The sequence below is a fragment of the Mus musculus genome, chromosome 5, assembly GCF_000001635.26.
Source record: "Mus musculus strain C57BL/6J chromosome 5, GRCm38.p6 C57BL/6J".
NCBI classification, from domain to species: Eukaryota; Metazoa; Chordata; class Mammalia; order Rodentia; family Muridae; genus Mus; species Mus musculus.
Window position 1 is genome coordinate 113002691 of NC_000071.6, and position 13364 is coordinate 113016054.

Genomic DNA, 13364 nt, shown 5'->3' on the forward strand with positions numbered 1-13364 from the left:
ACCATATTGCCCACTCTGAATTTACTCTGTCAACCTGGCAGGCCTCCATCCTGTGAGCCCCCTGCCTCAACCTGGAAGGTAGCTGGTACAACATGCCTGCACCAGCCTACCTTGCTCCATAAATGCATGCTCTCTTTGAGAAGAAGAGGCATAGGCAGCTCAATCAGCTGCTATGCATTCATTTGCTCAAAGTTAGCCCTGGGCTGATGTTTCCTGCCCGGAAAGGCTTCATCTAGAGAGGAGGCATGGTGGAACCAGCCAGAACAATGAAGTGCACACATTCCCACACTGTGCGGGACTGCAGCATCTGAGGGGTACCCCATAAGGACAAAGAGAAGAAACAGGTCCTGGGGGTTGCTGGTTTATAGGCAGGAGAACACAGCAGATAAACACGCACAAAAGACCACCAATTTTTGCCTGCCCAGCCATGTGAAGACTCCTGAATGCCCAACAGAGCATCTGGGCCAATGAGTCTGCCGAGGGAAGCAGCCCCTCCCTCCTGTGAGGAGAAACTGGCCAGCAGACAGACACTCACTGAGAGAAAGGGCCGGCTGCTGAGCACTGGCTGCCTGCTGTCTCCTCTGAAGCAAGGTAAGCCCAAAGGTCATTCAATGAGTATGTCCCCTGGCAAAGAAGTAACAGGTTAACCCATTAGAGGATGGTTGCCCAATGCACCCCTAATCTGGAGACCTGGAATTCAAAATTCTCCAAATCTGAAAGCTTTGTCTGGTTTTTTTTGTTTGGTTGGTTTGGGTTGGGTTTTTGTTAGTTTGTTTTTTGTTTTGTTATTAGTGAGTGAGTGTGTGTGAGTGTGTGAGAGTGTGTGTGTGTGTGTGTGTGTGTGTGTGTGTGTGTGTGTGTGATTTATTTGTTTTAATACAGGCTTCACTAAAAAAATGTCCTTTGGGGCCATGGGTGGGAGATGTCTGTGACACAGTTTCCTTGTTGACTAGACTCAGGTCCTCTGGACACACATAGCTCCTTATGTGCCTACAAACATTCCAAAATTTTTTTTTTAAGTCCTCTGGTCCATCCACCTCTCCTAAGGGCCCTCTGGTCTTTCAAGCTGAAGCATGGCCATCAGAGTCACAAGAGAACTTCATCTTGGGGTCTTCATATCCCTCAGTCTCCCCAGACACAGTCTGCAGGCTCCAATTTTGTTTAGGAAAACCCTGTGGCCCACAGGCTCACAGACGTTCATTCCTTTGAATTCCGATAGAGTGCTTCCACGAAGACTTTGTGATTAAACGCTCTAGAACTCATTCTTGCATGCAACGTAGGATTATAATTTGGTACAATAGCAACAATCAGAGACCACCAGTCAGTCCCTCACAGCTCAGAACTAAATCAGATCTGCAGATTGGGGACATGACTCCGCCACAGGCCTTATGATTTTTCAGTATCCTATTTGTTATTTGCCTCTTCTCTCTTCTGGGTAGGCAAGTATCCACTTACAAAGTGCCTTTAGGCCAGTGGTTCTCAACTTGTCAAAAGACCCTTTCACGGGGGCCACATACGGGATATCCTATATATCAGATGTTAATAACATTACACTTTATAACAGAAGCAAAGTTATAGTTATGAACTAGCAAAGAAGATAATTTTGTGAGGAGCTGTGTTAAAGGGTTGCAGGACTTGGTAGGGTGAGAACCACTGCTCTGCAGTCTTCACTGACTTTGTTCAGTGGTGGGGACAAAACTCACAACTGTGTTCCCTGTGGGTAGATGCTCTCTGCCACCGATGAGGTCCCAGCCCCCGTGTTTTCTGGAATGCACACGCGATCTGGAGGTTAGGCTGATATCTGCACAGTGCCGCACCTTCTCTAGAACCTCAGCAGCTCTCGCTCACCCAGATTCTCTAATGAAATTTTGCTTCTCCTCGTACTGGTCTATTTGAAAATGGATACATCACTGTGAAATGTTAGGGGCCGAGGAGGGTTGTACGCATGTCACGGAGCGCGCGTGGAGGTCAGAGGACAACTTATGGAAGCTGGTTCTCTCCTTCCACCATGTGGGTCCTGGGGATCAAACTCAACTTGCCAGGCTTAGCCACAAGCACCCGCTGAGCCAGTTCGCAGACTCTCCCTCGAGAAATTTTTAAATAGAAAGTTGTTTCGAGCATCTTATTAAGAAGCTGTGTGGGTGGGAGTGTGGTTGGAGGGCAGCTCATCTGAACTAGCCAGCCTCTTCCACCCTCCCCACTGGGTTTTATCTTCAGTGCTCTGACTCTATATCCTCTAGAAGAGGCTCAGTGAAGTTCTTTGCCCCAGGAAATTACAGACCACTGTTCATCCATGTGACACTGCCATAGTTAACATACGTGTGACAACTGAGGCCCTCCACTCTGCAAGAGTACAGCCAACACCTTCGTACCTCGCCATCACCACAAGAATTCCCAAACTAGAGCTGGGGATGTACCTCAAGGCACAGGCTGCTTATCCAGTATGCAACACACCCCAGGGTTCTGTCCCCAGCTCTGCCCAAACAGGGCATGGTGGTGTATTCTGTAACCCCGGCACTCTAGGGTCAGAAAGCAAGTTGTCAGACATTCCAGGTCATCCTTGGCTCCAAAGTGAGTTTGAAATCTGCCTGTGTTATGTGAGATCCTGTCTATTGTAATAATAATAATAACAACAACAACAACACAGCAATTTATTGTTTAGCAGCAGCAGCCAGCAAGTGTGGAGTTTAAGGACACCCAGATCCCATCCTTAGCAGCCACCAGGATTTGGGGATCCCTCACTTCTTCTGTCTTTAAAATATTTTAAAGCAAATCTCCAGCAGCAGATCTCTGACCCCATACCATTCTGGTTTTGCATTTCTCAAATGGACACAACGTCCTCTGCCCCCGTCCCCTCCATCCTAGAACGTGACTCCTGAAGATGCATACATAGCCTGGTCTCTCTCCACACTCTAGGACCACGTGTGGATCAGCCTTTCCTCGGCTACTGGGCTCCAATCCATCAAATCCATGTCACCGGATTGTCAACCACTGCTGTGGCTCTGCCCTGACCCAGAGCGGCCAACGATTAACGAATAACTTTAAATTTAAATCTATGACTCAACAGCAGCCAGCGGATCTCAGGTCTCACGTGCACATGCGTACAAGTGGAAGTCAGAAGTTAGACAGTCATGGTGGTCTCTTTGGTAAGGACAGGTCTATTATACCTCAGATCCAACCTGTTTCGGGAAAGGGAAGGGATGATGGAGGCACGGTCTCCTCACCTCTTGCTAAATGGACTCTGCCAGCACTCGCAGTGTCCCGGACAGATGGGAGAGGGAGCCAGAAGCCAAGCACTGAGCTTGAAATGGCCGTGGTGCGGAGCTGGCAAAGTGAGCAGCCCTGGTTCTGTGATGTATGTTCTGAGGCAGCCATCGGGAGGCCACTTAGTTTACAGCACAGAACCCCAGGCGGGTGTCTGTTCTCACGTGGATATAAGCCAGCCAGCCAGCCACTGATTAGACCCTGGATATGTCAGTCAGACTGGGAGGAAAAGAGTCAGCAAAGTCACTAGCCAAGACACCTGCCAGTCAGGCAATGTCCCACCTGAGCCACCACTTAGCCCTCACTGAACAGGGCCACTAGGGTGTGGAGTGGATTACAGAGCTGTGAGCACACTTCACTGTACAAGGAACCAGAGATCTTCCCCATGAAAGCCAAGGCAGGCTGGAGAGCTGCCATGCTTGGAGACTGTGTTTGGAGAACCACAAAGGGACCAGAGGAGCCTAGCATCCAGACTGTACAACAGGACAGCCTTGTGACACTACACACATTCCAACGGTGTCAGTGATGTGTGACTGGGCTGATGACTTCCCAAGAGCTCCTCAAATACTGAGTGGGGCTCCCTGCGTTTGCACGGTCTGCTCAGTCTAAGGTCAGAGTGGAGGAACTTACTATGGAAGCCTGCAGCCTCATACCATGAGGGAAGGAAGGCACAACAGTGTCAGGAGCCCGTGAAAACCGCAGATCTAGCAGAGGGAGAGTGCCCAGAGATGCTTACAAATTTAGAAACTCCTTTTCACTCCATTGAGGAGATCGACCACTGCTGTCTGTGTACACTTGAGGTCCTAGTGACAGAATTCACTTACAACTCTCTCCGGTCCGGGTGCCTTTATAAGAAGCAGAAGTTCTGGGGGGGGGGGGCTCAGACAGCAAAATACTTGCTTGCCTTGGAAGCAGGATGACCGAGTTTGATCCGCAAACCGAAGAACCAGAACCAGGCCATTGTGCTTCTAAGACCTTCGTCTCAACAAACCAAGGTGGGTAGCTTCCGAGGGACAAAACCTTTGACTAACCTCAGGTCTCCGCATGCACACACGAGCAGTTCCATGCTCGCCCGCACAAGCATGCATGCATGACACAGTGTGCAACACAACACAGGCCATGAGTTGTACCCTGGAACATGGGGAGGCCACACTGCAGAGGCACAGCGCCTAGGGTTGATGTCACAGGAGACCAGTGCTGCCTGGACCTGTCAGTCACCAGCAAGCCCCTCAGGCATGCACAGAAGGTTTTCCCGCCCCCTCTCTTCCTTCCCCTTTTTGTGCAGGGCCTCACCCAAGGTAGGCAAGAGCTTGGCCCTACCACCACACCCTCCAGACTCCCATACTTCACAAAGAGGATAACACCAAAATATCATGGCATTCGACGCCTTTGACACTAAAAGACAGTCTTTGGTATTGAAGGTTGATTCATGTAGTAACTTTTAGTACAACTTTAGCTTAAATCATTGTCAAGAGCCATGCAGATACTGAACTCTACATGAGGTGACTAGTGACCACAGCAGATCTTCTTGTTAACGACATGAAATATAGACCCCGACTGGTAATCACACAGCAGCAGACACCAGAGTGTATTGCTTGGAAATATGGCTCAGAGTGCTTGCTGGGGAAGAGGGAGAGCCTCGGTGCTTGGCTAGCAGCTAGAGTGTGAGGTCCCGGTCACATCCGGCTTTGAAGAGAGCACAGCTTCACCACTAGGGTTAAGAGAGCGGTGCCCTCCCTGGCTAATGGGATTGGTTTTTCTGAGTCCTGGAAAAGCTCCTCTTACACTCCTCGCAAGGCAAGGCGGCTTTCAGCACAATTAGGGTCCACCTTCTTCCTAATCCCGGCCCACAAGCGCAGGGTTCTCCCCTGCCTGGCACCCATTCAGCACTCAGCAGCCCAAGGCTGTAGAGGTGACCGGCAAAATGTATGTATAAACCCACACCTTACTCCACACCCCAACTCAAACCCTGGTCAGAAAACTGACATCATAGATTCTTAAAGCATTCACAGGGCCAAAAGTCTCTTCCTAAAATGGAACTTAGGAGTAAGCTAACCACATACACACTTTCAACACCCGAGAGATACTATGCCTAAAGTAATCGTTATGAGTTTACACCTATCTCTTTGATACCTTCATGAGTTTTAGCCCTTACTGGACAGGGCCACTAGGGTGCTGAGCACATAACAGAGCTGTGTGCACACTTCACTGTACAAGGAACCAGAGGTCTTCTCCAATGAGAGCCAAGGCAGGCTGGAGAGCTGCCATGCTTGGAGACTGTGTTTGGAGAACCACAAAGGGACCAGAGGAGCCTAGCATCCAGACTGTACAACAGGACAGCCTTGTGACACTACACACATTCCAATGGTGTCAGTGATGTGTGACTGGGCTGGTGACTTCTCAAGAGCTCCTCAAATACCGAGTGGGGCTCTCTGAGTTTGCACGGTCTGCTCAATCTAAGGGAGAGTGGAGGAACTTACTATGGAAGCCTGCAGCCTCATACCATGAGGGAAGGAAGGGACAGCAGCATCAAGAGCCCATGAAGACCACAGATATCACCAGAGGGATGGGGGAGATGCAGGGAGAAAAGAGAAAGGACAGAAAGAGAAGAGGAACCCCTGTGTAGAAATGTTAGGCACACGAGGCCACAATAGGCAGCTCTGAGAAGAAAGTGGAGGACATATCAGGGGTGTGAACCTAGTTTTGTTTCTAAGGCTCAGAAACCACTCTTCCCTGGCCCAGCTCATCCCCCAACTTTCCACGGTTCTGCCTCCACCTCCTCCAGGCAGCCTGGTGCCAGGGCCTCCTCTGCTTCACATCTACTGCTGTCTAGTCTCTCTCTCTCTCTCTCTCTCTCTCTCTCTCTCCCTCCCCTCCCCCTGCTCCCACCCCTCCCCCTCCCCCTCCCCCTCCCCCTCCCTCTCCCTCTGTGTGTGTATATGTGTCTGTCTGTCTGTTTCTCTCTCTTGTCCCCTCCTTCTTTTTGAGACAGGCTCCCATGTAGTCCAGGCTAGCCCCTAACACACCATGTAGCCAAAGATGACCTTGATAAACCCCTGACCCTCTGCCTCCACCTCACTGTAGCAAACACTCTAACAACTGAGCCCCACTCCCAGCCACCGCCATGCTTTTTGTGAAAGTGTGCTATTAGGCCATTCTGTGCACAACCCCAGCAACCTGGGAGTATAGGTAGAAAAGCACCTTTTCCTCTCCAGTTCTCTGTGCCTGAGTCTTTAGCAGTCCTCATCCCATGTTCCACGTGGTACGAATGAGTGAATAAAAACACTTATGACAGGGGCTTCTGTTGGGACATGCTATGGCCAGCAATGAGTAGATGTTGTGTGCTATAGATGGGGGGGGTGGGGCACGGTTGACTGTCCAGGCTCTTGGCTCCTGTTCTGGAACCTTCTGTTCTAGCACATTCATCACAGATAAGAAGGAGGGCACAGGGAGAAGAGAGATCTTGGTGGCAGAGGGCTTTCAGGGCTCCCCTCTCATGCCATCCTTACTTCCTGCCTCTAACACTGTGGAAAGAGGAAGCAGTTTGCAACAGACCCAAGGCTGAGCCCAAGCTGACCCTCGCCAGCCACTGGGTATTAGGAAGGCAGAACCCCCACTCTCACAGTGCTGCACATAGCCTGTATTTAAATATGTGTATGATTTGGCCAAAGCTCAGAGGACCCAAAAGATGAGTTCTAAAATTAGAAGTGACATTTACAGGGTGTGAGGACAGACCCACGGAGTCATCAGAAGGCCTGGGAATTCCAGCTCTGCAGCAACGGTGAGAACAGAAAATGAGAACAGAGAGAGGGAAGCCGTGAGAGACTGAAGCGGCTGGGGCAAAGGGGACACCCAACCCCACTAGGGGCCAATGGCACAGAAATGCTTTGGCCATCTGGGAGAAGTTGCTTCCACCTGCACACAGGAGGACCTGAGTCTGGATCCGGAGCACACATTTAGAAACCATGTGTGTGTATCTAACCCTGGGGGGCTGGGATGGAGTGGGGGAGAACTGGAACCCTACAGTTTGCTAGCCCAGCCAGTCCCATCAAACCAACAAGTCCTGGGTTCAGTCAGAGACGCTGTCTCCAAAAATAAGATGGAGAAGGCAAGCATGGTAGTACTCGCCCTTAATCCCAGCACTTGGGAGGCAGAGGTTGGTGGATCTCTGTGAGTCTGTGGCCAGCCTGTCTACACGGTGACTTCCAAACCATACACACACATGCAAAAAAAAGTGCCCAGTTTCTTAGTCAGGGTTACTATCGCCTTGATGGAACACTGTGACCAAAAGGAACTCAGGAGAACAGGGTTTATTCGGCTTACACCTCCATATCACTTTTCATCACCAAAGTAAGTCAGGGCAGGAACCTGGAGGCAGGACCTGGTGCAGAGACCATGGGGCGGGGGGGGGGGGGGGGGGGGGGGGGGCTGCTCACTGGCTTGCTCCTTATTTCTCCCTCAGCCGGCTTTCTTATAGAACCCAAGACCACCAGCCCAGGGATGGCTCCACCCACAATAGGGTGGCCCCACCTACAATGGGCGGGACCATCCCCATCAATCACTAATCAAGAAAACTGCCTGCAGGCTTGCCTACTGTCTGATTTTATGGAGGCTTTTCCTCAATCGAGGATCCCTCCTCTCCAGTGACTATAGCTTGTATCAAGGTGACAGGAAACTAGCCAGCACACTGGAGTTCGTCACTTCTGTTCCAATTGCCAGTGTCCACGGAGTGATGGAGGGATGGGAAGACAGCCATACTCACAGCGCGCCATTCCCCAACAGTAGTCTCCGCCCCTCATTCTTTTCTAATAAGAAAAGGTTCTTTGGGAATGGTGATTATATTAAGATTGAAGCTAAAGACATTATCTTCCCCCTTTTTAACTTTTTTCCTAGAAATGGAGGAGGGGAAAAAGGCATCTTGACCACAGCCCCTCACGCTCCTTGTGGGGAACAGGGAACCACCTGCAGGCTTCCTTAATCATAATTACCTTCCTCAGAGGCCCCCAGAGAAGGCTGCTGCTCTCTCACAGCCTCCGAGGACACTCCCGATATCCCAAAGCCACAACCTTCCTCCAAATTAAAAGCAGAAAGTTTCATCCATTCCCTACCAAGTAAGAAGCGAGGTGGTTTGCTGTTCTGTTCAACTGTGGCAGACAGTGGTGAACCGCTCAGTGGGTAGAATGAGGCACCTGGCTCCACTCCCTACATCTTGCATCCCTCATCTTGGATCCTGTGAATGCCTACCTGCCCTCCCTTCCCTGGTCTTCTTGAGCATGGATCCCTCTGAGGAAAAATGAGAATGCTGTGCCCACCTGCTGTAGCTACCGTGGCAACACTTGATGGTGCCCAGACCTGGCAAAGGAGATGTTCCCAGTAATGTTGGTCCCTAAGTCATGATGTAGCAAATAACTTTGCTTTGTCTGGGTTCTAGGGGTCTCCAGGAGAAAAACTTCCCATTGCTTCCAATCTCACTTCTACCCCTTGACATCCATCCACCACCCATCTGCTGACAGAGACTCTCGCTGCATCTCCCTCCAGCCTTGACATCCCTCCCTGAGTTTTATGGCTGTCTTTCAAGGGAGTCTGGCGAAGCTTCATGAGAGTTCTGAGCAAGTGCTTCAAAAGGCTGTCTCTAAGAACAGATAGATCATCGAATCGGGGACTGCCTGTACTTCAAAGACACACTCGCGCTCGCGGGGCTCTGATTTAAAGCATCTCACAGTGTTCCACCGGGCAGGTCCTTGTCTCAAATTGGTTGCTCCAGAATATCCGTTTCCAAGAACCCCCAGCTGCAAGCAGCCCTTGCTTGCCTCTCCAAGCCACTGGCACAAATTAACTGAGACCAGGAATGAGCTAATAATGGAAATGTCAGTACAAATTTGCCTTTCCCATTTGTGTCCCTTCCTCCCCTTAGAATGACTCCTGTCACAAACAAAACACCTTCTTCCCAGGCTCTTTGGGTTGGTTTGTGGCTCTGTGGATGGGAAGCTTGCGGAGAGCCACCACCTTGCTCCTTCCCATCCCTCGAAGCCCTTACAGCCCTTATCCCATTCTTCCATGTTTGGTTGTGTGCACAGAACAAAGCCAGGGGGAAGTCCTAAAGGTTGAACAAGGAAGGCTCTCTCCAGTGACCACAGCGTGAAAGGGCAGATGGCCACACCCTTTCCAGGTCGGTCACAGGAGTAGCCTGACACACAGGAGTCATGAACAGCCTTGACACTTAAGCGTTGCCAAGCCTGGACAACTGATTCACAAGTCACGAGAAAGCACTTCACAACCATAATGTGTTCCACGAATACAGAACCAGAGAGTGCAAACGATGCCTGCCCAGGTCCACCCCCCAAGTCTCTCCTATCAGACGACTCTCCGGATAAGCTATACAGTGCATCAGTACTTCCCCATACCAGCTTCTGAGAAATGGGTCCAGAATGGCTACCAATTTAGGGTCAGAAACAATAAACAGGCAGGGGAGATGGCTTAAGAAGTAAACCAAGGGTGTGAGTCCCTGAGACCGATCCCTGGAACCCACAGAAGAATGGACAAGGTAGTATTTGTCTGTAATTTCAGTGTTACTGTTACAGCAAGATGGCAGATAGGGACAGGAAAAAGCCAGAAGCGTGTGGGTCAACTGTTCCATTCATGAACAAGACGTCCCAGCATAAACAAGACATGACTCAGACAAGCTGGGCAGTGTGGACCGATGGCCACAGTTGTCCTTTAATTTCTACACATCCTAGGCAAACCCATGGCTCAAGCTGTGTTCTTTCTGCTCCCGCAGTTATTGGCCTGAATGATTGACAAGAGCTGTCTCCCAGTGGAAAGCCCAACACTGTTAGCATCCACTAAACAGAATGGGTCTCAGGGGAACACGTGACCTTCAACCCAACTCCCTTCAGCCATGTGTGACTTCAAGTCAACTCAGTAACATTGTGTTCGAGAAAGGTTATCAGAGAAATGGACCCAGTGCGAAGAGCTGTCTTAGCCATGGCGGGACTTAGAAACGGACTCCCTGGGCCTTCGCCCATGAGTTAGACCCAGTTTCATCAGAACCACGGTCTACAAAGCCAGTTCATTCTCATCCCCACAGCAGACAAAGGACACAGTATATAAACACCCTGGCTAATGGGGCTGCAAGGGTCATGGCCCCCACCTTCAATGGGCCCCATTATCAGCTCCATCAGCTCAACAAATGTTTGGGTGGACTAAAGAGATGTGATTTGACCGCCTTCAGAGGATTTACACCCACCGGCCTGTTAATTGAATCATGTGTCAATGTAACAAAACATTTGCTTCTTGCCTCCTCACGGGAGGCTAAGTCTTCCCTTGTGCCTGATGTTCCAGGAAGAGAGGCTGGACCGGAAGACCTGTCTTGTTGTAATGAGTGAGATACGGTCGTCTGTTGAAGACTGGGAAGAGGCGAAGTCACCGAGAGAAGGAAGCACAAAAAAGACTGGGGGTGACCAGATAATTAGTTAGAAATTAAAAAAAAAAATCAATAGTGAACGACCAAGGGGCAAGTTCAAATGCACCATCCCCTCTTCCAACAGCCAAGTCCTTACAAGGAACCAGGATCGTCTGTGGTTGAGTTGTTGGTTATTGCTTGGGGGCTGAAGCCACTGAGACAAACAGGCAACAGACTAGACTCCTGGAGCGGGGGACAGATGGTCTAATTCAAGAGTCTACCTGAAAAAACAGCTACAGAACAGCGGTCCTCAAAGGACCCCACCCTAACTTGATGCTCCCTTAGACGTTCCTCAACCTCAGGACTCACAGGCTCAGCCACACCACATCTCCTTTGAAACAAAGTATCACCAAAGACCTTGTCAAAGCAGAGGGGTATTGTACAGAGAAGTGAGGGCCTTGGGCGCTAGGGTGTGCAGCCAAGAGCAAGCAAGCATGCACAGAGCAGCCCAGCTAGGTTAAAAACACCAAGAAAAAAAATGATGATGAGCGGACAGACATTCCTAATTTTAGTCATCTTATATACTCCCTCTCCCATAAAGCTCCCTATGAGTTGTGATTTGTTGGTTTTATATATAGAAACCATACATAGTTAAGATTCCCTGCCCCTCACAGGGTGGGGGCAGAGGGAAGGGAAGAGAGAATGGAATGAAGCTTTTTCATGTCCCCCTTCCCAATGGGGAAAGTTTTCTACTGAAGCTTGCTTGGTTGTGACTTGGGGAGCCCTGGGTCTGGTCCCTCCCACTTACTGAAGATTTCAATCAAGTCCTGTTTTCAGTGAGTCTCAGACAGGCTGAACTCCAGGAAGGCAAGCACTGTCCAGTCCACCCAAGTGTCCCCTTGTGCCTGCTCCACTCCGCAAGGAGCAACACACCCCCCAAAAAAAACAGCGAAGGGCCAAGGCTTGCAAGGGAAGGCAAGCCAAAAATACCCAGCCAGCGCAGCTGTGTGTACAGTGTGACTCTTCCTAGCAAACACGGCACGGGGATTTGATGTTTCCTGGATCACGGGGCTCACAAACACGATCGGGAAAAAAAATAATAATCTGACCATTGTTCGGTATTGAAAGGTTCTCTGAGGGCTATGCATACTGCTAAGGAGACAGACGGTTTACCTGGCGTGTGTGAAGCCCTGGGTCCCATCTCCAGGACCTCAAAAAATTAGACGAGTAAATGTGTATATTTTCTCTCACATGAAGGTAGGTAACACTGCCGCCACATGGGCGTGTCACGCTTGACCATTTGAAAGGGGATGCAGCTTTGGTTTAGAGCCTTACAGAATTGCATGGTTCAGGGGTGGCTGTAAAGTCCGAGCCAATTTTTTCATCAACTCAAGGAAGCCACACCAGCTAAGCAACTGGCAGTGGGGTCAATTAAGAAGTGACACACAGCCCCACTCTGGAACACCGCCTAGAACTCCCCGGGACAAGTACAGCTCTAAGAGGCCATCACACCTCAGAAAAATCAATAATAAATCAGTCGTGATATTAAGAGCAACTTGGCAGCGAGCGGCCAGCCGGAGCCGGTGCAGCGGGAACCTCCAGTCTTGCAAGACCAGGCTAGGCTCAAGTGGCTCTCCTGTCATCCTTCCCAGAAAGGGCAGGCCGCCAGGGGTCCAAGTTGAGGAAAGTGGCTCAGGTAATGGCGCTGGTGACAGAACTGAGAACTCAAGGTCTACTTACTACTGCAAGGGGCCAGAGGACAGGGGCAGGGGGGCTGAGAGACAGACAGCCCTGCAACCAGCCTGGGACAGCGGGACGGAGGGGACTGGCGGGCGGACCAGAAAAGGAGGGAGAGGACCAGAGGGGACAAGAGGGGACTGGAGGGAACTGGCGGGGGAGGGGGGGGAGGGGGAAGGTGAGGGAGAGGACCAGGAGGGATCCGGAAGGGACCTGAGAGGGAGGGAAAGAACCGAAGGAGACTGGATAGGGCGGAGAGGGCCAGAGCAGTACCTGGGCTCCGGCAGGACGACCTTCTTGCTGGCGCGCGCGGCCGGCGCCGTCTTGCTCTTCTCCATGGCCATCAGGTAGCTGACGTCGGCCAGCACGGCCTCCAGGTCCGCCATGGCGGCTCCGCAGCTCCCGCCGCCCCGACGGGGCCACGGCGCGCCCGACGCGCGACCCCGACGCGGACCCCGACGCACCGCCCCTTCCGCGGCTCCGCGCCCCAGCCCGGCGCGCCCCCAACCGTCCGCGGCCACGCGCTCCTGACCCAGCCTCTCAGGCACCAGGGACTTCCTCTCCCTCCTCCTCTCCCTCTCCCTCCTCCTCTCTTCTCTCTCCTCTCCTCCTTTTCCTCTCTTTCTCACCCTTAGCTCTCTAAGCACAGTCCAGATGCCCAGTACTGAGTGGACACTCCAGGAGGTCTCCAATAGCACACTGTCCTGGAGAGGACGCTTCAAGAGGTATCCTGGAGTAGTCCCACCTGCTCTTTCGAATGATTGCCAAATAGAGGTCAGAGCTACAGCAGGGGGTGTCTCCAGCCATTAGCCCCACCCTAGACCTCCCTCTGAGAACCAAGCCAAGAGACACCAGCATAGAAGAGAAAGTTGCTTGGCTCCCGCCATGCAGGGTGAAGTGGGGTGAGAGTCCTGCCCTGGAGCAGCGCTGTCCCAGGGGACCCAGTTGATGGAAGCACTCT

The 13364-nt window shown here is 51.3% G+C and overlaps 1 protein-coding gene across 7 annotated transcripts in view; it reads right to left on the reverse strand.

Moving 5' to 3' along the window:
- Positions 1 to 12970, reverse strand: part of Grk3 (G protein-coupled receptor kinase 3) — a 105183-nt gene extending 92213 nt beyond the window's left edge. For 2 of the 7 annotated variants that reach the window (XR_880393.3, XR_003955659.1), the window contains exon 1: positions 12677 to 12968. Coding sequence is in view for 1 of the 7 variants with exons in the window: in NM_177078.4 (NP_796052.2) it covers positions 12677 to 12789 (113 nt within the window). In the remaining 6 variants the exon portion in view is untranslated. Of the gene's footprint in view, positions 1 to 12676 lie in introns of all 7 variants that reach the window. The other 5 variants (NM_177078.4, NM_001285806.1, XR_389274.4 and 2 more) reach the window with 4 other exon arrangements.
- Positions 12971 to 13364: the final 394 nt, after the last annotated feature.